General features: G+C 40.7%; 1 protein-coding gene across 8 annotated transcripts in view; it reads left to right on the top strand.

The window, feature by feature from the left end:
* The window catches only part of EXPH5 (exophilin 5), a 93,151-nt gene that overhangs the window by 46,410 nt on the left and 22,224 nt on the right, over positions 1–24,517 (top strand). For 4 of the 8 annotated variants that reach the window (XM_072821861.1, XM_072821860.1, XM_072821859.1 and 1 more), the window contains exons 2-3: positions 15,417–15,577; positions 17,344–17,506. In XM_072821861.1, the coding sequence (XP_072677962.1) occupies positions 15,417–15,577; positions 17,344–17,506 (324 nt within the window). Of the gene's footprint in view, positions 1–15,416; positions 15,578–17,343; positions 17,507–18,248; positions 18,527–24,517 lie in introns of those variants that run through there. The other 4 variants (XM_072821864.1, XM_072821865.1, XM_072821866.1 and 1 more) reach the window with 3 other exon arrangements.

Genomic DNA, 24,517 nt, shown 5'->3' with positions numbered 1-24,517 from the left:
CTGTAGGCTTGAAGAGTGGTCCATGGCTCCCAGACATACCACTATGCTTAATTCATTATACCACGTCCTATTTTTGGATATTAGCAATGAGAGTGGAGGTGCCAGAATGATTTAAAGCAAAACAAAAAACAAAATGATGAGGGAATCAGACATCCAGTTTTCTTTTTCTGTGCCAACCACTCTTTTATCCTACCTGAAAGAAAATAAACATTTTTGCTAACAAAGCCAAAATGATTCAAAGCTAAATAGATGATGACTTTTAAAATCTAAGGTCATTGTTAATAAAGACTAGTCCACACCTATATTCATAAACCAAGAAAACAGTTCTGTTCATTTCCACTTTTCTTCTGTGAAATACAGCTAGCATTACTGCTTCATTACACTGACATTTCGTTTTTGAGAAATGGGTTGGTTGTTAACTGGTTGAGTACAATTCTGTACCTGTTTTTGATACACTGGGACATATTCATTTAAAGTACACAATAGCCTCTAATGTTACATTATCATTTTTATTGTATAATAAAGCTTTGTTTAGGCCTTTTCTCCAAAGACCATTTAGATTTTATGTTAAAGCATTTAACACAGCATGAAGAATAATCTCAAATTTTATTGATTTTGAGCAAAAAGAATTTAAATTCTAGAGTCTGAAAGTTAAAATAATAGCAAATAACACATAACAATAATACCAGTAAAATATCTTTTATAGTGATGTTAGGTTTCCATAAATAAGTTACATAATTTGGAGTGGACACATGCATTGTACTGCTAGCATTACTTCCTTTCCCCCAGGTACTGATTTTGTTACAAAATCATTCTGGGAGTACTTTTTTGGAGTTTGTTTGAATAAATAAATGTAGCTACATCTAAAGACAAAACATGATAAACTCTTAATGGATGAGAAAATCCAATGTATACTATGTGTGTTTGAAATAACTGATCAGCAGTCATATTCCTAATGGTAACATTTAGTTCAAGGATTCAGGGGAAATGTTCAAAGTCTTTTGTAATGTGACTCTGCAGTAATTTCTGATGATGTGGAGTGTTGATTTGTCAGGTTAATAGATGGAGGAAAACAGTTTAAAACAACCCATCGTGATACCAGCTTGCTAAGGATTATTTCAAGGGTGAACTCTTGGGACCCCTGAGTGGCTCAGTGGCTGAGCATCTGACTTCAGCTCAGGGCGTGATCTCAGTCCGGGATCAAATCCTGCATTGGGCTCCCTGCGAGCAGCCTGCTTCTCCCTCTGTCTGTGTCTCTGTGTCTCTCACGAATAAATAAAATCTTTATTTAAAAAAAAAAAAAAAGGGTTAACTCTTTTTGAAAATGTATTACAAACTGTGATCCAGACCAATGAGCCTTAACTTATGTCCAAACTTCCTTTGACCTCATCATTGAATCCTGTGTTGGATAAATGATTTGCAAGTCCTGGACTTTCTGAATTTCCATTACCCTTGTTGGAGATGCAGGGACATTACTTTCACATTGGTGGAATTCAGGAGACTTCAGGGCATTTTCTCCCATTCTGTGCCCTGAAGCAAAGACTGAATAGCTATTTGTAATGCCTCTTTTTTTAGTCCTGGCTTGCATATTTGTTCAGTGTGTGGGTAGGGGTAGTGAGAGAGGAAATGCAGCATTAAGTTTCTTAAAGTTAAAGCTACTTTCAGAACATTGGATTTGAGTTGGTTTTCTAACATCAGTAAATTAGCATGATACAAAGAGTGAATTAAATTGAATACGATAAATGTGAGTATTAATTACAGTGAAGACAATGTAGTTTTGTCACCTTTCTGCCTGGATCTGGAATAAAGTTATAGGGGCATCCCTTTCTTTCAACCTTGTAGGATTGCCTAGATTCCTCAGAGACTGCTCCTCTTTCTGAATTTTTTCCTTGGCAAGGCATGTTTTAAGAATTGGCATTAAGTTGCCTGAATATGAGAAAAAAATAACACGGTCTACATTCTCATTCATGAAAATGAAGGCAGGATGCACTAGATATACAGGAGTACAGTTCTGTCTTGTTACCTGATTACATAACTAGCAGCACAGAGGGTGTGGCAAAATTCAGGATGTAGTCGTCTTTGGAAAGAAGCTGTGAATAATATAATATGTAAGCAAATCCAAGATGTTGAGATCATAGGCTTTATCTAAGGATCAGAACTTATTGGCTCTAACCTGCCTTGCAGCTGTGCTAGTAACAGCCTCACAAGAGGGATTTATGTGCACATTTGCAGCTCCAAGCACCTTCCCTACACTGTAGAATCCTAACACACAATTTGCATTAATTTTTGCCTTACAAGTTTCTGTGGAAAGATGTCTGAGTGTCTGTGTAAAGAAGAATGAGTGGGGAGTATGCTTGGGTGGCTCATGTGAGTCAGTTATGTGTCTAACTCTTGATCTCAGCTCAGGTCTTGATCTCATGATTGTGAGTTCAAGCCCCATGTTGAGCTCCATGCCGAGCATGGAGCCTACTTAAAAAAATAATAATAAGTGAGAAGCAAAGGCTAAAAACTCTAGTTTTCAAATATTAGTCACTGCTTGCTGTGTGTTCAGAAAGTCTGGCACTCTGGCTAGGGAGTTGATATTCCACTGGCATGAAAAAAAGGCAGAGACAGGCCATGTGTTGAATAATTCAGGCTCCAGAAAATAATCTGTGCTCACACTGGAATAACTCAACACATGTTACCATGCTGAGTAGTTGGGGTCTGAAGCTAGAAACCTTGCTCTTTTACTCTCCATGGGATAACCACAGGCACGTTCTTTTGCATTTCATGGTTTCAATTTTTTTTTACTATGTAATGAGGTTAGTAGTACCTACCTCACTGAGCACCCGTGGAAGCACCTAGCACAGTGGCTGTCAGGCAGCATATGCTGACCATTTAATCCCAGGCCACTGCTTGCCTCCAGAAGGATGTGCCATGTGCATGCTTCCCATAACATTCAGCAGCATCTCGGAGGTGCTAGATATAAATAACCCCAAATGTTATCTTATCTTCATTTTCTAGAAAGATATTGTCAGTTTGAATCTGGAATTGTAAATTTTCTGGAATCTGTGAGAGCCCAGACATACCTAAATATGGATTTGTTAACCGTGTTCTTAAATAGTAGGCTGTACCCCCTTGAAATATTAGCAAAAGCATGCTTAGAATCATTAGAAGTGGGAAAGTACCCTTGGGAGCTTCAAATTCAGACCCCTTATTTTATAGATGAACAAATACAGGTCCAGAGAGAAGAGTGTCCCAAATTCGTATTCATTTGTTCACCTAGAATTTATGGAGTCCCTGCTCTATGTTAGACATCATTCCAGAAAACAGGACAAGCAAAGTCCTTGCTCTCGTGGATTTTATTTGAGTTGGGCAAAGGGGAGATAAATTGACCAAAAAAAAAAAAAAAAAAAAAAAGCAAATAAATGAAGGTGTTTCCATAAGAAGATTAATGAGATTAAGACAAGTAGACCAAGTAATTTGATAGCAGGTGTGGTTGGAGGAAGGGATTATTTCTGTTGGAGGATCACAGAAGGCCTCTCTTAGAATGTGACATTTTAGCTAAGGCCTAAATGATACAAAGGAGTGGTCACGTGATAAAATAGGCAAGAATATTGCAGTTTGAGGGGAACAGCAAGTGCAAAGCCCACTGGGGACCAGATTGGCTTTCCAGAGGAGCAGAAAGAAGGCTAGCTGCTGATTAAAGCAGGAGGAGGAGGTATGATAAAACTGGTAGAAAAGGCAGAGGGCCAGAGGCTGTGCAGCCCCGTAGGCCCATTGAGTTTGGAATTCTAAGTATGGTTGGAAGCTCCTGGCTGGAGAGATTTAAGCTTTTGTCTCCAGACTTCCCTCTGTGGTTTTAAAATATCACTCTGGCTGCTATGTGGAGCCTGAATGAAGGAGGAGCTAGAGTGGATGCAGGGAGACAAGGAGTGAGTTCCTGCAGTCACCCAGGTGAGAGAATGTGGTGGTTTGGGCCAAGGAGGTGGCTGTGGAAATCCCATTGCTTGCTAGCTACAAACTCTAGGAAGGCTCAGAGCTGTCCCTTTTGTGTACTGATTAATTCCAAGCTTCCAGAACAATGCCTGACACATAGTAAGTGCTTGAAAAATACTAGCTGAATCACATGTATAAATACTTACTTTCTGAAGTTAGACTGGAATCCAGGATGAGATAAGTAAATGTGTAAACTATTCTCAGTTCAAGGACGCTTGCCTTATGAAAGTTTAGAAAAGTAAACCATGGGGATCCCTGGATGTCTCAGTGGTTTAGTGCCTGCCTTCAGCCCAGGCCTGATCCTGGAGACTTGGGATAGAGTCCCACATCAGGCTCCCTGCATGGAGCCTGCTTCTCCCTCTGCCTGTGTCTCTGCCTCTCTCTCTCTCTCTGTCTCTCATGAATAAATAAATAAAATCTTAAAAAAAAAAGAAAAAAGTAAAGTAAACCGTTTTAGATCTTCTACTAAAAATATGCAAAACTCTTAGCAATCGTGTTCCCAACCCTTGGCATTAGCCCGTGCATTCACGGTGGCGTAAGGTCCACTTCCAGTGACTGGCGGTGAGCTTACCCAGTGTGGTCCTCCCTCTGAAATCTTCACTGCAAATTAGTTTTCTAGCAACCGGGCCATTAAGTGCAATATGGAGGTCTGAGAGGAGCAGGGGCCCCAACCGAAACAGTTGATGCTTTGGAGTTTTTTTACAGGGAAATAAAGACCTGAAGTGTGATTCTCTTTACTGCTGTCCACGTCTGTTTTGCTGGGGAAGGTGATACACATTCCACCCCCACTCCTCAGCCAACAACACATTTCACGGATCCCACTAACTGAGTACTTCATCCTGCCAGGCCTGGGTGTATGGGCCTTCCATGTACTCATTCACTTAATCCTTGCCAAAACCCCGTGAGATATGATTACTCCTACCCCCACTTTGTAGATGAAAAAAACTGAGGCTCAGAGAAGTGAACATCACAAGGCTCGTAAAGATGAGGTACATCATTCAAACCAGACGGTCTGACTTTTTAACAAAGCATCTCAGCATTTTAATTTCCTCATCAGTAGAATGGAATATTATTTACCTCATGGTGTTCTTACCACAAAATTAAATTAACTAATACATGTAATTATGCCGGGCCTTGGGTGGTCGCCTGTGTAAATGTTAGCTGGGACTAGCTTTCCCGTAATATTCTTAGGGAAAAATCATTTTTTGCATACACGATTTTAATTTGTGTGCAGGATCACTTCTCTTACTTATGTCAAATATTGAGTTGCTCCACAATGATGGCATAAGTTTGTAGAGCTAATTCATTACGCCCAAAAGTTGAGTAAATATGTATTGATCAGCATGAGTCAGGAACCATGCTAGGCCCTGGAGTTACCAAGACAAATGAAACGTAGTCCCTAGTCCCCAGGAAGCTGACAGCCTGGTGGGCATCCAAACAAGTACATGACAAGTCATTCAGTATAATTTGAAAATTGAGGGGTGTCAGTGGGTGCCTTCCCAGGTGGCGTGGGTAAAAGGTATGAATGAATTAAAAAGAGATAAGATTAACCTAAGAGGACAGAAAAGCCCTGATGGCTGGCTACATGAGGAATTGACCCTTAAACTCCAAGTCTGGCTTCAGAGTGGACAGCCAGCCTTCCTACAGCACCTTCCTTAGGGTGGCTAATGGGTAAGAGATCACTCACTGTGCTCAGACCCCGCATGGCAATGCTGAGTCTTACTGTGACTTAGATTACTTATTTTTCCCTTCTGTTGTGACTTTGTGTCCTCTGAGAATAAACATCCAGGAAGGTTATAATGGCCCATTTAAGGAATACAGAAAAAAATCGTCTTTTAATCTGTATTAGGCAATCTCAATCACAGCCATTCAAGGAATTTAAATGGGCTTTGTTATCTAGTTTGGCTGGAAAACTGGTGCCATTATTTTGTGGCCACTCCTTTAGTTCTGAAGGTTTGTTGTTTTCATTGTTATTGTTGCTTGTTGAACTAAAGTTCATTCCTTTTCTTCATGTGAACTTCCTTCTTCCAGACTTTGGTTTAACTATGGTTAAACCTCTATGGTTTAACTTCACTGTCAGCAAAAGAACACATTTTCCAAGACAGACACCTACCTGCTTTTTCTAATCCCAGCCTCTTCCTGAGTTTTGGCTATGGATTGAGCCAAACAGCAAGCTCTGATGTCAGAGACAAAGGCTGTCAGGAAACAATCTTTTTAGAAAAGCAACCAGAAAGAGGACAGGCCAGGCCCTGGATTGTAAAGCTGTTGGTGTGGGCTAGGAACAAGGGCTTTTGCTTTCTTTACTTCACATCTTCCTGGCTGAAAGCTCATGATAGCTTTCTACAGCTTTCCCTAGCAGATGAGCGATAAGAAATCTGTACCTGGAAGTATCACCTTTCTGGAGCAGAAAAACAAAGGGGCACACTTTCCTGAAATGACTTTCCTTTGGGTTTCAGGGTTTGGAAATTGTCCTTAGTGGGACAGACTGATCCAGCTTCCATGGTGACATTAACCTAAGGTCCGAGCTCTGACTCAGGATACAGTTCCTGCCTAGTGTACTCCATTTGTGCTTTCCTGTGTGTTGTGGTTGCTGGGCAATATGAAACAAAAAAGTATTTGAATTTCTGTGTGGGAGGAGAACTTTAATGCTGCTTTGATCTACAATCAAGCGACAAATCCCTTTTTACAGGATTCAGTTGAACAGTTTGTTCTAGGTTTCGCTGATGACAGAACCTGTAAGACCAGAGTAGGGTGGGGGATTTGGGGAATATTTTGGCTAGAGGTCCTGGAAGCCAAAAGGAGAGGGTTGGTAGAGATCAGCTGCCAAGCTGTCTGGAAAGCAGAACAAGGTGTAATAAGATGGCTCGTGTACAGGAAGGTCAGCTGTGAAAGAGAAAATGATGTGTACAGAAGCCAAGGCAATAAGGAAAGTGGAGAAAAAAATGCACAAAGACAAATTGATGGCCTCAGCAAGAGAAGCTCTTATGGGAGCAATTTTGAGAAATATTTGAGATCTTTCAGACAAGAAAATGGAAGGTATAATTCCTGTCTTCTGGTTTAGGGGACTTGCTTGCTCTGAACATCTGTCCAGCCGCTCTCTTCTTCATCCTATTTGGATTCTCATCACTACCTTTTTAAATGTCAAAAGTCACTTTAAGCTTACTTCTATTGATTAGTCACATTGTTTCTTAATAGAGTTGATAGTACCCAGAGGCAGTGAGAGAGAAGGTTTAGGTGGATAGGGGCTTGAGAATCAAGGCCTGAGTTTTCATCCCAGAGCAAAGCACCAGCCTGCCGGTGGGCTCAAAGGTGTCTCTGTAAATGAGGATATTGAATCCTAATGCAGCCTTGTGAGGATTAGCAATAACAGTTACAAAATCCTGTCGAGTAGGAGACAGCATCTGTTGTTATTACTGATTATTATTATTTTGCCTGAAGATGGAGAGATCAATGAGATTATAAGGCCCTCTTCAGATTTATAAGATTTCTTAATGATTTAATTCTGATGTAGGAATAATGAGCCTTTTCATTTCACTGTACGTTTTCAACCAGAAGATATCTTTAAGATTATAAAGATAATAATTGGGGGACAGCCATTTGGGCTGCGCTCAGCTGGGTGGCTCTCCTGGTCCCGCCTGGGGATCTCTGCATCTGGAGGGGCTCAGGTGCCCACACTCATGCGTCTGGCAGGTGGCGATGCGCCCCACTGGGCCCGTATGAGCATGCTCTCATTCTCCGCACCAGAACCAAGATTCCCGGAGGCAGAGCTGAGGCTGCAAGGCTTCCTGGGGCCCAGACTCAGAAGTCTGATGATACCTCTTCATCACTTTCACTTGTTCTGAGCCCAAGGCCAGCCCAGATTTGAGGGGCAGGAGGAGTGACAAAGTCACAGGGCAAGGGAGCCAATGATCAGGGATATGAGGAGTTGTAGAGACCTGCCCCCATCATCCAACCCCCTTTCATGAAAGAGATAAACAAAGCCGAGAAAGTCACATATTTGACCCAGATCACCCAGAGAGAAACCTGACCCTCCTCCACTGCTCTTTAGTATGGGAGGAAAGCAGGGGGGTGGAGGTGGAGAATGGGACCTAGGGGGACAGCTGCCACTCACTGAGCACGTGCTAAATATAGGTAGGTAGGTCACCATGAAAATAAGATGACATGGACCTGCTGGGAAGAAAGGTGAACAAAGAAAAGTGAGTTACAGAGGTCTTCAGGGGCACAGCTAGGGAAGACAAGAGGAGAGGGCAGCTGGGATTTACTCCCCAAGGATGGAGAGTCCATCAACAGAGGAAGGAGTCCCAGAGGAGCACACTCCTTTTGTAGGCGCTCAAGTGGCATCAAGGCAGCGGCAGGCTGAGATTCCTGTGCGTGAAGGAAGAACATGTTGACTTGGAGCAGAGGGCTGGGACTGTGGCTCAGCAAGAAAAGACCTGATGTCGTTGAGTCAAGTTAATCAGCCTGGGGGTGGAACAGACTACAAGTGTAGACAACAGTCCCTCCTGATATGTTGAGTCAAGCTGGACCAGCCAAGCCAGCAAGGTGTGCACTGGTAATTATCCTTGGTGTTCTGGTCTGTAACCCTGTGTTCTCCTTGGCGAAGAGCAGACGGCCTGTCCCAAGTGGCTGCCCTAGTATGGAACAAACCAGCACAGAGGAGGGAGGGCCCCAAGGAAGGCTGGCTATGAATTTGGTTGAATTCCACTCACAAATGAAAGTTCTTGCTCAGACCAAGTCTCCCAGTGGAGACTTAAATGCTGTCCTTTGAAGGTTCACATATCTTTATGTTAAGGTGCTTTGCTTGTTTATTTTGTAGTGTTGAGCTTTGGTATTTTTTAAAAAAAAAATAGATCAGTCTGAACTGTCGGTTTTACTGTTGTGTTCTTTTTAGTACAAGAAACTCAGTCAGGGGCACCTGGGTGGCTCAGTCTGTTAAGCATCTGTCTTCACCTCAGGTCTTGATCTCAGGGTTCTGGGGTCAGCCCCGCATCAGGCTCCCTGCTTAGCAGGAAGTCTGCTTCTCCCTCTTCCTCTGCCCTCCCCCTCCTCGTGCTCACTGGCTCTCTCTCAAATAAATAAAATAAAATTTTTAAAAAGTAGCTCAGTCAACCATTATAAAAGTACTGACTGTGTTTTATAGGACAGAAGACTCTGGTATAAAGGATAAAGGAGTTGAGTTACAGGTACCCAGAGAATTTAGACTTGTATGCCATTCATAACCTCCCTTCCTGGGTTATCCTCACTTGGAAGGCCAGAATTGTTTATGTTTTACTTCCTTTAGGAATAGGTAAACACAATGCCATTTTTTTTTACTACCTGACCCTTGAATTTTCAAGCTCTTGGCTGTACATATTCACCCAGTTGTCAGCAACCATGGAATATTGCTGCTTTAAAAGCCACTGAATTTCTTTTAAAAAAAAAAGATTTTATTTATTTATTTGAGAGAGAGACAGTGTAAGAGAGTGAGCAGGAGAGCACAAGCAAGGTGAGCAGCAGAGGGAGAAGGAGAAGCAGACTCCCCACTTAGCAGGGAGCCCTATGTGGGGCTCCATCCCAGGACCCTGAGATCCAAGGCAGACGCTTAACCAACGGAGCTACCCAGGCTTCCTGAATTTCTTTTTTTTTTAAGTTTATTTATTTATTTTAAGTAATCTCTACACACAATGTGGGGCTTGAACTCACAGCCTGAGATCAAGAGTCTCATGTTCCACCAACTGAGCCAGCCAGGTGACCCAAAAGTCACTGAATTTCGTAAAATCATGCCCTTTCATATATCTGCATGTAATTACTGTCTGCATTTCATTTCTCATTGTCTTTGGGGGACAAATATTAGCATAAGCACATCCACAGATAAAGTGTGTTTTACCTCCTTTAGCCCTAATCAGAATGAAAGTCATAAATCTGGGGAAAGTAATTAGAGTATTATTAAAAGTATTTATTAAAAAAATAAAGAGTTTGTATTTTATTAAATATGCCTCATTCCAGTGAAAGACTCTCAGGCATTGATTCATAAATTGATAAATACCCTGAAAGTATTAAATTCAGAAAATAAAAATACTCGAAAGGATAACATCTAGTCTTCCTAAGGTGTCAAGCGATCATCTTGTACATCTCTGGCTTGAGGAATATGCTATTGCCCTTGTGAGAAGCATTTGGTATAGTGTATAAAGAATCACAAAAAGAGGGTTTTTTTTTTTCTCTTTGACCCAATAATTCTACTTTAATGTCTGTCAGAGGCACAGTAAAAATAGAAAATGCACAGTGGTATCTCTTATAGCAGTATTTTTTTTGTATGTTTTTTTATTGGAGTTCAATTTTACAGCAGTATTTTTAAGGCAAAATCTTAATGCTCTTCACTAGAAGAATAGTAAATAAATTATGGAAATCATACTAGCTTGAATATTATGCAAATATTTAATGATTGCTCCAAAGATGACTGGTGGTAAAGGTGATAACATATAATGTTTTTTTTTTTTTGACGATTGTTTGTGCCTCCTCTATAAATGGCATCTTCCATGCACCTATGTGAATCAGAAATTGAGGAGTCTCTGTTCCCTATAACCTTGACATGTTTCTGTTCCCTATAACCTTGCCAAATTACTTCATCACTTGGTGGGCACCTGAGGGTATATTTCATCTGCTAAGTAGCTCTGAAAACTTTCTACTTTTCTTCTACTTCACCACCACCACCCTGGTCTAAGCAAACACCTCTTTGTCCTGAACCCTACAAGTACCCTGACCATGGTCCTCTAGAATCCTCTCTCCACCTACCTGTAGCTAAGATATTTTTTCTTTAATTACTGAAGTATATGTATAGCATTATATTAGTTTTAAATTAGATGTACAATATAATGATTCAATATTTGTATACACTGCAAACTGATCACCACGGTAAATCTAGTTAACGTCCATCACCACACACAGCTACAAATTTTTTTTTCTTGTGATGGGGATTTTTAAGATCTACTCTCTTAGTAACTTTCAAATATGCACTGCAGTATCATCAACTATAGTTGGCATGCTGTACATTATATGCCAGAACTTACTTATTTTATAACCAGAAGTTTGTACCTTTTGACCTTCTTCACCCATTTCACCCACTTCCCATCCCCCACCTGCATCAACCATCAATCTGTTCTCTATGTCCATGAGCTCCATTTGTTGTTCTTTAAATTCTACATATGAGTGAGATCATATGGTATCTGTTTTTCTCTGACTTATTTCACTTGTGTAATAGTGTCAAGTTCTGTTCATGTTGTCGCAAATGGCAAGATTTCACTTTGAAATCTTATGACTGAATAGTATTTCATTGTGTGTATATATGTGTGTCTATAATTGTATTTGTATTTATTATATGTATATATTATATAATATTGTATTTTTATATATGGAATTAAAATTGTATTTGTATTGTAGTTTGGTTTTCCATACAATTACAACTTCAGAGATGCATATACTTTTTGAGTTAGTGTTTTCATTTTCTTTAGATAAATACCCAGAAGTGTAACTGCTGGATCATATGGTAGCTCTTTTACCTTTCTGAGGCACCTCCATACTGTTTTTCATAGTGGCCGCACCAGTTTACACTCCCACCAGTAGTGCACAAAGGTTCCCTTTTCTCCACATCCTCACCAATACTTGTTATGTCTTGTCTTTTTGGTAATAGCCATTCTGCCTTGTGTGAGGTGGTATCTCATTGCGGTTTTGATTTGCATTTCCCGAACAATTAGTAACTTTGAACACTTTTCATGTGCCCTCTGGCCATCTGTATGTCTTCTTTGGACATTTTTTCCAATTTCTCTGGCCATTTTTTAATCAGATTGTTTGGGTTTTTTGCTATTGAATTGTATGAGTTCTTTATATATTTTGGTAATTATCACTTATCAGATATATGATTTGCAAACACTTTCTTCCATTCAGTAGGTTGTCTTTTCATTTTGCTGAAGATTTCCTTTGCTGTAGAAAGTTTTTAGTCTAGGATGATCTTTTGAAAATGTCATACTGCTGCCCGGTCAACAATGCATTCTCACTGCTGCTGGACTGAGTGCCAAATTGCTCATCCCAAATGCTCACTGTATGATCTAGCAACTGCCTCTCGGCTCTCCCTGTTGGTTAGTCAGTTAGTTGTCTCTTTGTCCACACTGGAGCCAGGCTGGCCTTATTTCAGCTCCTTGCTTCTTTCCTTGGGGGCACTTGCTCTAAAGGCTTGGAAAGTTCTCTTCCAGAACCCCCTAGCTGCTACCCCTTCATCCTTCAACCTTCAGGCTATGTGTCATCTTCTCAGGAAAATCTTTGCTGCTGCCCATACCAAGTTCTATGTTACAAACTCTCCTAGCACCTGTTTACTTTTCTATTGTTTGTCCCCATAGGGTGTAAATCCTGTAAGGGCAAGGACTTGACTTGTTCACTGCTCCACTACCTGGAGTTCAAACATGCGTTGAATGAATTAATCACAATCACCACTCTTGTTTACTTTACATCTGTATTCTTACCAGGCTTGGATCTGTATCTCTTATTAGATGGTGAGTCCCATGGGGTAGGAACTATGTCTGCTCTCTTTAGCATTGTATCCCTGCATGCACCCTAGGAGGCCTTCTACAAATGTATATTAAATAAATTGTATTACAACCATATGAAAAATCACACCCAATGGTTAAGAGTGATTGCGTTAGGACTGTGAAAACAATATGGACTTATAACTTTTAAAAATGGTATTGTGTTTGTATTTTTATGTTTCAATAACTATATAAACATATGTATAGGCATGTGTGTATATGTACATAGGTATATATAAATACATATGAATAAAATTTTTGTACAAATAAAAAAATTTTAAAAAGGACTGTGAAAACATCATTGATTTTTTTCTTTATCTACAAGAAAAATTGTAATGAAAAAACCCCAATATAAAAATTCACAAACAAAAAGAAAAAACGATTCATATTTTGTATTTACTGAATAAACATAATTAAAAAGTTAAAAATAGAAATAATACCTATAATTATTCTGCCCTAAGAGATCAAGTGTTCTGATTTGTTTTCCCCAGTGTGTCATTGTGGGTAAACATTTTACATAGCTTGGAATAGATAAAACATGCATTTTGTTTTAGCTACTTCATGCAGTATGCTATGCATTTTCCCAGGATGCTGCATTGTCTGCATCCTTATTTTTAGAAATGAATTAATGTGGAGGGGGCTGCTTCTTCAAGATACATTTCCAGAAGTAGAATTCAAACCATGAAAAAAAAAAAAAAAAAAAGAATTCAAACCATGGGAGTATTCCCATAGAGGTACGGATTTCTGATTTCATTAGCCAGGAGTTGGAAAAGAAACAGGCTGTGATGGATATGAGTGCCAGTATGGAATGAGCACTTGAGGTGAAATGAAGTGAAGTGTGATTATTTTCAAAGAGTCAATGTTACATCAAGCCTCTAGTAAAAACAAGTAAATACAGTTATGTTGTTTGGAGAATGCCAAAGTCAGGTAGCTTGACTCCAAGGTGAGGTGGATGGATGCATTAAGAAGTGGAGGAGGAGGGGCAGCTGGGTGGCTCGGTGGTTGAACATCTTCCTTTGGCTTAGAGCGTGATCCTGGGCATCGGGCTCCCCAAGGGGACCCTGCTTCTCTCTCTGCCTGTGTTTCTGCCTCTCTCTCTGTGTCTCATGAATAAATAAATAAAATCTTAAAAAAAAAAAAAAGAAAGAAAAGAAATGGAGGAGGAGGGGTGCTGAGTGTCAGGCTCCAACAACTACAAAGGACTTTGAGAGAGCAGAGGTGCTGAACAAATGTGGGACATTAGTAAGTGAGGTGTTGTAAAGTTGGAAGCAGCCAATACTGATTAGAAAGTTACCTGTGGTCTCTCAATCTGCTAGTAAGGGAAGTGGCAGTAGAGACAGGAGTGACCAGGTGTCAGAGGGATGGCAATGACAAATGGAAGCACCAAAGTGGATGTTGTGGGCTGGACATGAGGACTGCTGCCTAATGCATTTCAAAATGCAAGTCTGGGCAGGCTGGCCTCTGGCTTCCTTCTTGATTATTTTATAAAATGACAGTATCATAGCCCTAAGCAGGAGCCTGAGTTGCAACCACCTTGATTCATTAACCCCAAATTTGCCACTCTGTAGCCCTCTTACTCCCCATTTGCTTAATAATACAAACTCTCCAATACTTGTGCTTCACAGAGGACCCTGGATAAAGGGTATCTGCTGCAGAATTACATGAAATTCTTTCCCAAACAGCAGAACTTCCCAAGCTTAGAGCCCATCAGCAATCCCAGGCCTGTGCCAAACTGACGACTTTAAGAGATTTACATTGTATATTTCAGACTCCTCTTTCTGCTCTGTTTGCCCGTCCCGGGTGCCCACACTCGCTCTTCCTCTCCCTCTCTCTCTCACTCCCTGAATTAAGCACCTCTCACTTCCAAACAGTTCTAAGGGCTTTCCTGAAATAGAAAAAAATGATCTCCTTTTAAAAAAAAAAGAAAAGAAAGAGGGATACCTGGTTGGCTCAGTGGTTGAGCGTCTGCCTTCGGTTCAGATTGTGATCTTGAGGTCCTGGGATTAAGTCCTGCATGGGGCTCCCCACAGGGAGCCTGCTTCTCCCTCTCCCTGTGTCACTGCCTCTCTCTGTGTGTCTCTCATGAATAAATAAATAAAATCTTAAAAAAAGAAAGATCACAACCAGTGATTTAATTAAGAACGCAGCCAACATTTTCATTTGAAAGAGGACATAGCAGGAGAAGGCAGGGGAAAAGGATAAAGAAGGAATGATAAGACTTCAAGTCTGGTGTTTGGAAAGTGTGGGGCAGACACAGTTATGCTCTGGATAGTTTTTCCTATCCATCTCAAGCCACACTGGCCTTGACTACTAAGCATTAGCTGTAAAGTCATTCATGGACTTTTGTGTTTCAGGAATTTTATTATCTAAAATCATTACATTCAGTCATTTCTTCTCTGCTTGTAAACTTTTATCTTTGGCCACTGGATGAGCAAGTAAGAACCCTATCTATTATAATCAGTGTTGAATCCCCACTGTCTACACTGGACTGGTACATGGACATTGCTTAATAAACAATGAATGAATGAATGAATGAATGAGCAAACGAGTAATCAGAACTAGAATATTCTGGTTTTTCCATGTCATTAAACCATCAATCATTCAACTCTATTAGGTCGGGTTCACATAATGCTCATCCCAGTTTGTCATCACCAGCTTGATTATTTTAATGATTAGCAAAAACTTTTAGATTGTCATTTAGAAAAATACAACTAAAATATGTACATGGTAGTGAAAAGGGAATTCTGACTAGAACCCATTTCCCTCCTTAGACTCAGAGTTTATGTAGCTCTCCCACTAGCTCACATTTAGCTCCTATTGCATGAATTTTTACTTAATATGAAGTAATTTAAAGGGTGCATTGATATTTTTGCTTTATTTCAGCAAACTCCAGAACACAAAGAGGGATATCAGATGGCTTCAAGGAGTGACTGGCGAATGGTTTGAAGAAATTCAAAGAAAAAAGTTTTGCAATGAAGCAGATGTTAGCCAAATGTTGAAACAACCACTTACATACAGGCTAAGGAAGACAATGGCAGAAAATGGTGAGAAAAAATTTAGATCTAATTTTTTTCTTTTTTTAAAGATTTTATTTATTTATTCATGACAGACAGAGAGAGAGAGAGAGAGGCAGAGACACAGGCAGAGGGAGAAGCAGGCTCCATGCAGGGAGACCAACATGGGACTCAATCCCAGGTCTCTAGGATTACACCCCAAGCTGAAGGTGGTGCTAAACTGCTGCACCACCAGGGCTGCCCTAAAAGTTTTTTTCTTATGGCACAGTATACTAGATAATGACTCAGTGGCTCTCTAATTTAACCAATCCATATTTAGGACTATTTTTAAATCATAAGGAACAAAAGTTTTATAACCTAACAAATAATGAAAAGAGTGAACAGAAAATGTGCTGTAAAAAAAAAAAAAGAAAATGTGCTGTAATGTCTTTGGGGGGTGGGGTGTTTCTAGAATCAGGCAAGATAGCATAGTGGTTAAGAACAGACATCGATACTAAAAAAGACTTGGATTCAAATCTCCACTCTCTCTGTACTCTCTATTAGATCAGAATCCATGTGACTGTTCAAGTTACTTATTCTCTATAAGCTTCAGTTTTCTCATCTTTAAAAGGGTATGATGATACACCTCATAGGGTCATTGTATATGTATAAAGAACTAGACTGGAACACAGTAGGCACTTAAATGAATGAGATGGTGATGCAGAAGGAGGAGGGAGGGGGAAGGGCATAGAAGAGCTCCATAGGTAAATGCTTTCTTTGAACATCCCAACTGTGTCACTGTTCACATGTCACTTATCTTCACCAATCACTTTCTTTATCTGTAAATGAGGATAATAAAACCTACTTTCACACGACTATTGTGAGAATAACAAAGTCCATTCAAAATTATAAACTACTAAAACAGTGTAGAGTGTCTTCCTACTGATATAGTCACATGGACTACTTTTTCTTGTGTGTTACTAACATTAGTAACATCAAAAAACATGTAACAATATTTCTTTTTTTTAACAATATTTCTAAACTTATGTTGACAATATTTTATAACTCCCATCATTAACAGATCTATCTAAAAAGACTCATAGTCCAGATTTTGAAATTAACTCCATATATACCAGGTTACCTTAATCTCTCCCCTTACCTTAATCTCTCTAATACTTATAAATTCAGCATGCCCAAATATATTACAGCATTATAGACTTAGTATGTGTTGGTTGCCTTAGAATTTTAAATTCTCACACATATAACTATGTATTATCTGTACATATATTGGACATATTTATATTTCAGGCTTGTATACATATAAACCATATATGTAGCAAATACACAAACACAGAGATAGATTTTTGATGGGAATAAGGAACACTCTAAATGGCTTAATTTTCTTTTCCTTCACTTTCTTTGGAGTAAAAAGTTACTTGGTGTCTACCACTATGGTTTTAAAACACTAAAATAAAAATATCTGAAGGACAGGTGGCTAAAAGCAACCTGAAAGTTGAAGAGGGCCTTGACCCCTTCCATACAACTTTGGATGGATTTGTGCAGCTGGTGTGCAGAAGTGCAGCCCACAGTTCACAGTGCATTGAAAGGCTCCCCATTCTTTATGAGGATTTTCTCTACTCAGCAGAACCATCAGAGGCACAGGGCTTCCCTAAGTTCCTGTAGTCTTTCTGTGGGGGTGCCTGCAGCGTTTCAGTCTGCATAAACAGAGGTGGGAAGCAAGAGTGGAGTCTTAGTTCTCTGAGATATAGTTACCTGGAAATATTGAGTGATGCCAGATGTCTACAATGTCCCCCTAGATTCCACAGAATCACAAACATCAAGATCTAAAAATACACCTCATCAAAGAAACCCAACATCCATTTCTTCTCGGCTGAGCTTCAGATCATCCTTTGCTTCCCTGTTCTCATTCAGAAAATCCAGAAAGGAGACTTTCAAGCTTCAATCGCTAGGACAGAAAGGGTGAGTTAAACCCAGATCATGTGACAGCTCTGAGGCCAGTAGCCTGTTTTGCGTTCAGAATGTTTAATGTTTGTTCTTAGGCTTTAAATTCAGATACTAACAAAGGAAACAGGACTAAACTCGCAGCGGGACAAAGTCCTTCTGCAATCATGAAACTTGGCTCCTTTGAAAGCCAACTTCTAACCAATTGCACAGGTCCCAGGGAGTGCACTGAGTGAATGACGGGTTAAATGTTGGGAAATAATAATTGACTTTCTCTGCTGTTTCAAGAACCTGTTCTATGCTCTGGTCTGGAAGATATCTTTAAATCAAAACAACTTTTTGCTTGGGGGGGTGTGTATCTGTGGTCACAAGGAGAGATGGGGTATAAAGATGATTTCAAAGCAAAGGAGATGAGCAAAGAGAGTAGAGAAAACTTGCATTTTAAAATTGAGGAAATAAAGATATTACTGTGCTGAGTGGTGTTCGGGACAGCTGTTCTGATGTGGTTTTCCAGAATTTAAACTTAAGGTAAAGGAAAAGAGGAAGCTCTGGGGGGCAGGCAGAGTTCCAAATAGCTCTCAGTGTAGAACGGTGTAAATCGGTTCATCTTGACTCATTAGTTGTTGGATTGTTTTGTGAAAAACAAGCAAGGCTTTGCCTACATGCAATCGAGCTGACTGCTGAATATTTTCAGCATGTCTTCCTGGTTGAAAAGCTTCCCACCCTCTTGTGGTGTTGGCTTCACACGTGATGTGTGCCGTCAAACCATTAGGAGTGCATTGCTGCACTAAATAGGTGCTGGAGGTCACTCTTGCTGGAAAACAGCGCACGCCACTTGGTGGGGTGTGTGATGAGGCTCCCAAACCTGCAGAACAGAACTCTGCCCTCCCCTCTTGGGTTGGATGGAAGGTTTTTTCGCTTCCAGCTTTCACCTGAGACTGCTTTTGTCTTTGCTGAAATAACGAAGAGCTGAACAGAATGTAGGTTTAGGTGACCATCTCTACCAGAGTCACTTGTAAGGAAGTACTCTTCAAATAGGTGAGTTGCTTTTCTTTGTAAGAATGTTTGAAATCCCCCCCTTCCAAAAAAAAAAAGAATGTTTGAAATGCTAGTAATTCTCTCATTTGGGGATTCGAAATCAAAGGGTATGTCCTTTTGAGGAAATGCGGATTTTTAAGGACAAGAGAAATCTTCCTGATGTGTGGTGTAGCTGGGACTGATGGTGTACTTTGTGTTTTAGGTAAGTTTCTTTAAGGCAGAGTTTTATACAGCTGCACAATCTAACATCAGTAAACCAGGAAAAGTTGAGAAACCTGTTCACTCTGTGGACAAGTTATTTCCAAGCTCATATTGCAAGTCACTGCAAAAGTGGATCAAAGACAGCAAATCTAGAATCTTCCATCTGGGTATCATGTTTTCTGGTCATAGACCAAGGTGAAAAAAAAAAATCACAACTTAGCAAAATTTATTTAGCAATCGTCCTTCCTGTGTGCCAAAATGACATGTAGCCTTCTTTTAACCATACAAACTGAAAATAAAAATCAGAATGCAGAAGTGAAACAGATTTTATCCTTAAAGTATATATGCATATGTTAAGCAGTTTTCAGAATTTGTCTTCTCTAAATACATTCTACTTTCAAACCATAAATGGAGATAAATATTTATTAATGGTGAGGACGCAGAGTATTATAAAGGCATGTTTTTTGTTCCTGAGAAGTTTCAGTAGATAAACTGCAAAAATATGTCTTTTTATTTTTAAATATGTGCGTGACCTAAATATTTGGATATAAATCCTGAGTGTGTGTGTGTGCACGCGCGTGGCCAGGGGGTGGTCTTAGAGAGTGTTGTACTATGGTAGGAATATTAGTTGTGTGTTGAACATTTCTAGGGACTCTTTACGCTTAAGTAGAACCTAACTTTCTTTGGCAGTTCTGAGCTTTTGAAATACAAAATCAGCCTTCCAAATACATGACTCAGGAGCTCCTCCTTGCCTGTAATGCACCAGGAAGAACTGACAAAGAGCCCAGGAGAGCAGAGCCATTCTGTGCCAGGTCAGTCAGGTTTCTACTTGCCAAGGCCACCTAGGCTAGACTTTGTCACACTCTGTGCTCTGGAGAACAAGTCAGCAAAGCAGTTCAGAGAATCTTTTGCAAATCACAGAAAGAAAACCAATCCCTCTAGGCAAAATACAGCTTTCTGTTCAGCCCTGAAATACTTGAGTATCAGAGAAATTTCTTTTCATCTTTTAAGCTGTGGTTTAACCAAGAAATGACACTGGATCATGGATAATTCTTCCCCAGAAAAAAATGGATTTAGTCATTTCATCAGATACCTACTTTAGAAAGGCCCAGCCAGTAAAAATATATGACCTACTGAGGCTTGATTTCCTACGAGTGGATAAAAAGATATGGAAACATGGTGACTTAATGAATTAACAAAAAGGCAAAAAAGGTTTCCCATGTCTGCTTCAAATATGACTAGTTTCTCCTCCCAAATCTATGTACTTCCCAAATTATCTCATTATTTTTTAAAGACTCTATTGACTTCTTTGAGAGAGTAAGAGCAGGGGAAGGAGCAGAGGGGAAACAATTCTAAGCAGACTCCCAAGAGCTGAGTGTGGAACCCAACTCAGGGCCGAATCCCAGGAGCCTGAGATAAGGACCTGAGCCAAAACCAAGAGGCGGACACTCAACTGACTGAGACACCCAGATGCCCCATTCCATTGCTATTTTAATCCTATTTATAAATGATTGAGCTATATCCCCTGTGACCCTTCCCCAGCCCCAGGAAAAAAGGAAAAATATTTTCCACTTGTGTTGATTTGTTTATTGCTGGCCAATAAATTCAAGAGAAGTATACATGTATATTGCAAGTATCTTTCCCCCAACATTTCCCTGTATGTCTTGTCTCCTCATGTCTTATTACAGGGCATCTAGTGCCTGTGACATAGTACTCAGCCCCCTAGCACAAAATTTCAGTAACCTGGAGCCTCGAAAAATCCTTCTATGGAGTACAGCAAATACCCAATAGTGTATGTCATGAGCTTATAAATGCAGTCTTTCTGGCTGCCAAAGAGTATCGACAGCTGTTCATTCCTTATTCCAGACCCCCATGATTCCAACGATCCCCTCCCCACCATGAATACATGCTGTGCATGCCACTCTGTGTCTCATGCTACCACATGATCCACAGCAAAGCTACCCCTTCAAGGGGGCCACTCACATTCTCAAAACTATATAGCTTTGTGCCACCAGTTCATCATGGCGATTTTAGGTTTATGGATTTCCCCTCCTACTCCTTCCTTTGTTGTAGTCCCAAGGATTAGGGGAAAGTGAAAAGACGAGGGAAATAGTTCATAATGCTTATGAGTGGCAGGTACAATTAAATTTAAGATCACCTCTTTTGAGAACCATCACAGTGCTTAGCATGTAAGTACCCACTATGTGGTTGTGATTAGCAAGCTCAGCTGCTCTCCAGAGAAGAGTGCATGCCCATTACCCTGTAGCTTCGGGAAGATTTTTTTTTTCCCCTTGAGATGCAAAGAGCTTTGGTAGATCCACCTCGCTGCTCTTCAGACCTGCCCAAATTTGCCTGATCTGCGGGGTGTACACAGCTCAGACACTCCAGCTGCAGCCCCAGTTTATGTAAGCAAGACATTCACCTGCTGTTTTGGAAAATTGAAAAGGTGGATGATATTTTTTTCCCCTGGATTCTGGCCATTCTCTTTTTTACTCTGTCACTCACTACACATGCCGCTCACTACAAATGTCTGAGTTCGAAGACACAAAAATCTAGGACACCTTGATGGGAGGAGAAGTCAGAGTAAGCAAAATCCTTCTTTGGAAGTGCTCTTTCAGTGACCCCAGGTGTGGTCTCCACAGGTAGACGGGAGGGTTGTGATGACAAGGGGAAAGGCATGACAAGGGGAGTGGTTTTGAGTTTCATCCTTGGGTGGCCTTTGGTGGCTACTGGCTCCCAGGTGAAGGGCTGATCATTAGTATAATCTCATCAGCCATTTAAAAATAATGGCAGACACACAGGCCCCAGCTCTGGGATTCTGATCCAGAAGGTCTGAAGTAGGGCAGTGAAGGGAACTTCACTGATTTATTTTGAATTCTCTGAGATATTCAGGTGCTCAGCCAGGTTGGATACCACGGCAGCCCAGCTTCCTGTTCCTACCGTGGCAAGAGCTGTCAGAACTCCCCGTGTGGCTATAGTTTGTCCATGTGACAGTTTCTCTCTTTTGTTTATTTATTGAGCTTTTATCAAAGTCTTCCTCTGGATCAGATACTGTGGTTGGTATTGAAGATAAAATCGTGAAGATAAGGCACAGTCCCTGCTGGAGAACTTCGCAATATAGTAGGGAACAGCAGAGTATTGCATGGAAGCAGGCAAAGGTGAGCCGCACAACTCCAGGATGGGCCAGAGCATGATGAGTGTGTGTATCTCTTATGGCAGGTTTCTTACAAATGACAGTAAGTATCTTGAGGAAGGGATGCCCTATGGAATTCACATAGAGATACCCTCTGGCCTAACTGCAGCCCGGGTGACAGCCGCCTGACCACCAGCCAGTGGTCATGGTGTTGTATGGTGAGTGATAGGGAGGGTATATGGTATTCCCACCATGACGACATACAGGAGAAGTACTTAACTCAGACTAGAGGACCTGAAGCCTTCCCGGAAGAGGAAAGCCAATTGCCAAAAGACATACAGGATTGAGCTAGGTAATTAAGAGGCAGGAGGTTGTGCCAGGCAGAAAAACTGACACAGCCAGGGTGTGGAGGCTAGAAAAAGCAAGAACTCCTGTAGGTCACTGAGGTTCAGTGACCCAGTATAAGGTGAGACCAGTAAGAGATGGACTGGGAGAGGTTGGCCTTGGCCATAACACAGGGACTGGCAGTGCTAAGGTCATGCAGTGCTGAAAAGCTTGGATATCTAATCTTTCCTACTGTAAAAGCTCTTAGATTTGATCCTGTAGACAATGGGAAGTCATTAATCACTTTTACTAATACCATTTTTCCTTATATATATATTATATATGTATTTTTCATATATATATACTGTATTTGTGTATATGTATATACATATATATGTATTTGTGTATATGTATATACACATATACAGTATATATATTGTATATGTATATATGTGTGTGTATATATGTATGTGTGTGTGTGTGTGTGTAAAATCACCCACAACCCACTGCCCTGGAGAAACACTAAAATATTTTGGCATATTCAATGCATGTCTGCAGGTACATATGTCTATTTTATCCATTGCCAGTTTTTGTTTTTTATTTAAGTAGGCTCCATGCAGAGCCCAGTGTGGGGCCCAGTTTCACAACCCGGAGGTCAGGACCTGAGCTGAGATCAAGAGTTGGACGCTCAGTCGACTGAGCCACCCAGGTTCCCCTCCATTGCTAGTTTGTAAGCAGAGGAGTGACATAAACAGATCTTCATTTTACAAAGATCATTTTAGCTTGGTGCTTCTCAACCAGGGGCAGTTTCACCCCCAGAAGACATTTCTGGCTTCCACAACTGAAGGGTGGGAAGTATGGGCATCCAGTGGGTGAGAGGTCAGAGATGTTGCTAAGTAGCCCATTTTGCTAACAGCCCACCCCAAAGCAATGCTGATAGAGCCAAGGCTGAAAGATTGACCTAGTTACAGCACAAGGAAAGACTGGAGAGGGCAAAACTCAAGTCAGATTGACCAGGTAAGGGACTGTTGAGATGATGGATGAGGGAGCAAGCAGGGAGGAGGGCAAAAAGCGGACAGTTTCGTGCACGGTTTAGAATGTAGAATCATGAGAACCTGGGAATGGGATATGGTGGGTGAAGAAGAAGGAGGAATGGCGGTTAACTATCCTTTCTGACTTAGGAAACTCAGTGGATGATGAGAAAGCTGGGAAGAGCAGATGTAATGAGGATAAAAAGGAACACATTTGCTTATTTATTCAATGGAGAGTGCTCAAGGAATAAATACTGTGAATGGCACTGCAGAATGCAACCTTGCTTTCTTTAGTCTTGTGAGGACAGCAAAATGGAAATAGAGAAACATAGAATGCTAGAGCTAAGATGGGGAAGTTCCATCCTCTAGGAGCACATAGGAGAAAGTGTATGGTACATTAAGTCTTGAGTCTTTATAGGTCTTCCAGGGCAAATGACATCAACAGTGATTGTTCAAAGGGATGAGAGTTGTCCAGGCAACCAGGTGGTAGAAAAATGTTTCAGCCACAATCTGTGCAGATGCTCAGAGATCTGCCAATTCCCTATTGCAGAGGGATATACAAAGGTAAGAAACGAGGCTGGGGAGTGTATGTGGACTAGATCATCTAGGGCCCTATGAATGCAGAGAAGAATTTGAACTTTCACTTGACAGCAAATGGGCATCATTAAAATGTTACACAGCGAAGTAGCATGATTCACTTTATACTGAACACTCTGGCTGAAGTGTAGGGAATGGATTGGATTGGAACAAAACTCAGAGGGACAGATAATGGACGAGTGCAAACTAAAGGCGGCAGATGAAAATGTCTTAACTGGGGTATAAATGAGGAGATGTAGAGGTATGGGTGGTTTCTGAGTGTAAATCAACAGGATCTGTTGGAAGGAAGACACGGAGTCCATTTGGGACAAGGAGGGTCTGAATCACCCACGGTCACCCAGATGAAGCTCTTCAGTGGCCAGTGCTTAGAGCGTGCTCCATCAGTACTTGGCGGAAGTCACCTGTGGTTCTGGTTTTTAAAAAGAATATTTTTGAGCCATACTCTAATGTAGTGAGTGAGAATTTCTGAATAGTATCAGCAAAGATATAGAGACAAGAGAGAATATTTTATGGAAGTGAAATAAATTCAGAAAGCATAGCTTACAGGTACCTGTAGATGAGGGGAGTACGGGGGCATAAGGCTTGAAGGGTGAGGGGTGGTCTGGGAGGCTCATCAGATGAAAGAAGAGCCTTGCATTGAGTTCAGATGTTAATACTTTGCAAGGTTTTTAAGCAGGGGATTGATAAGATCACATTTGCATTTTA

This window comes from Canis lupus, chromosome 3, assembly GCF_048164855.1.
Source record: "Canis lupus baileyi chromosome 3, mCanLup2.hap1, whole genome shotgun sequence".
Classification (NCBI taxonomy): Eukaryota; Metazoa; Chordata; class Mammalia; order Carnivora; family Canidae; genus Canis; species Canis lupus.
The sequence above is the reverse complement of the archived record's forward strand: the minus strand, read 5'-3'. Positions and strand labels throughout refer to the sequence as shown.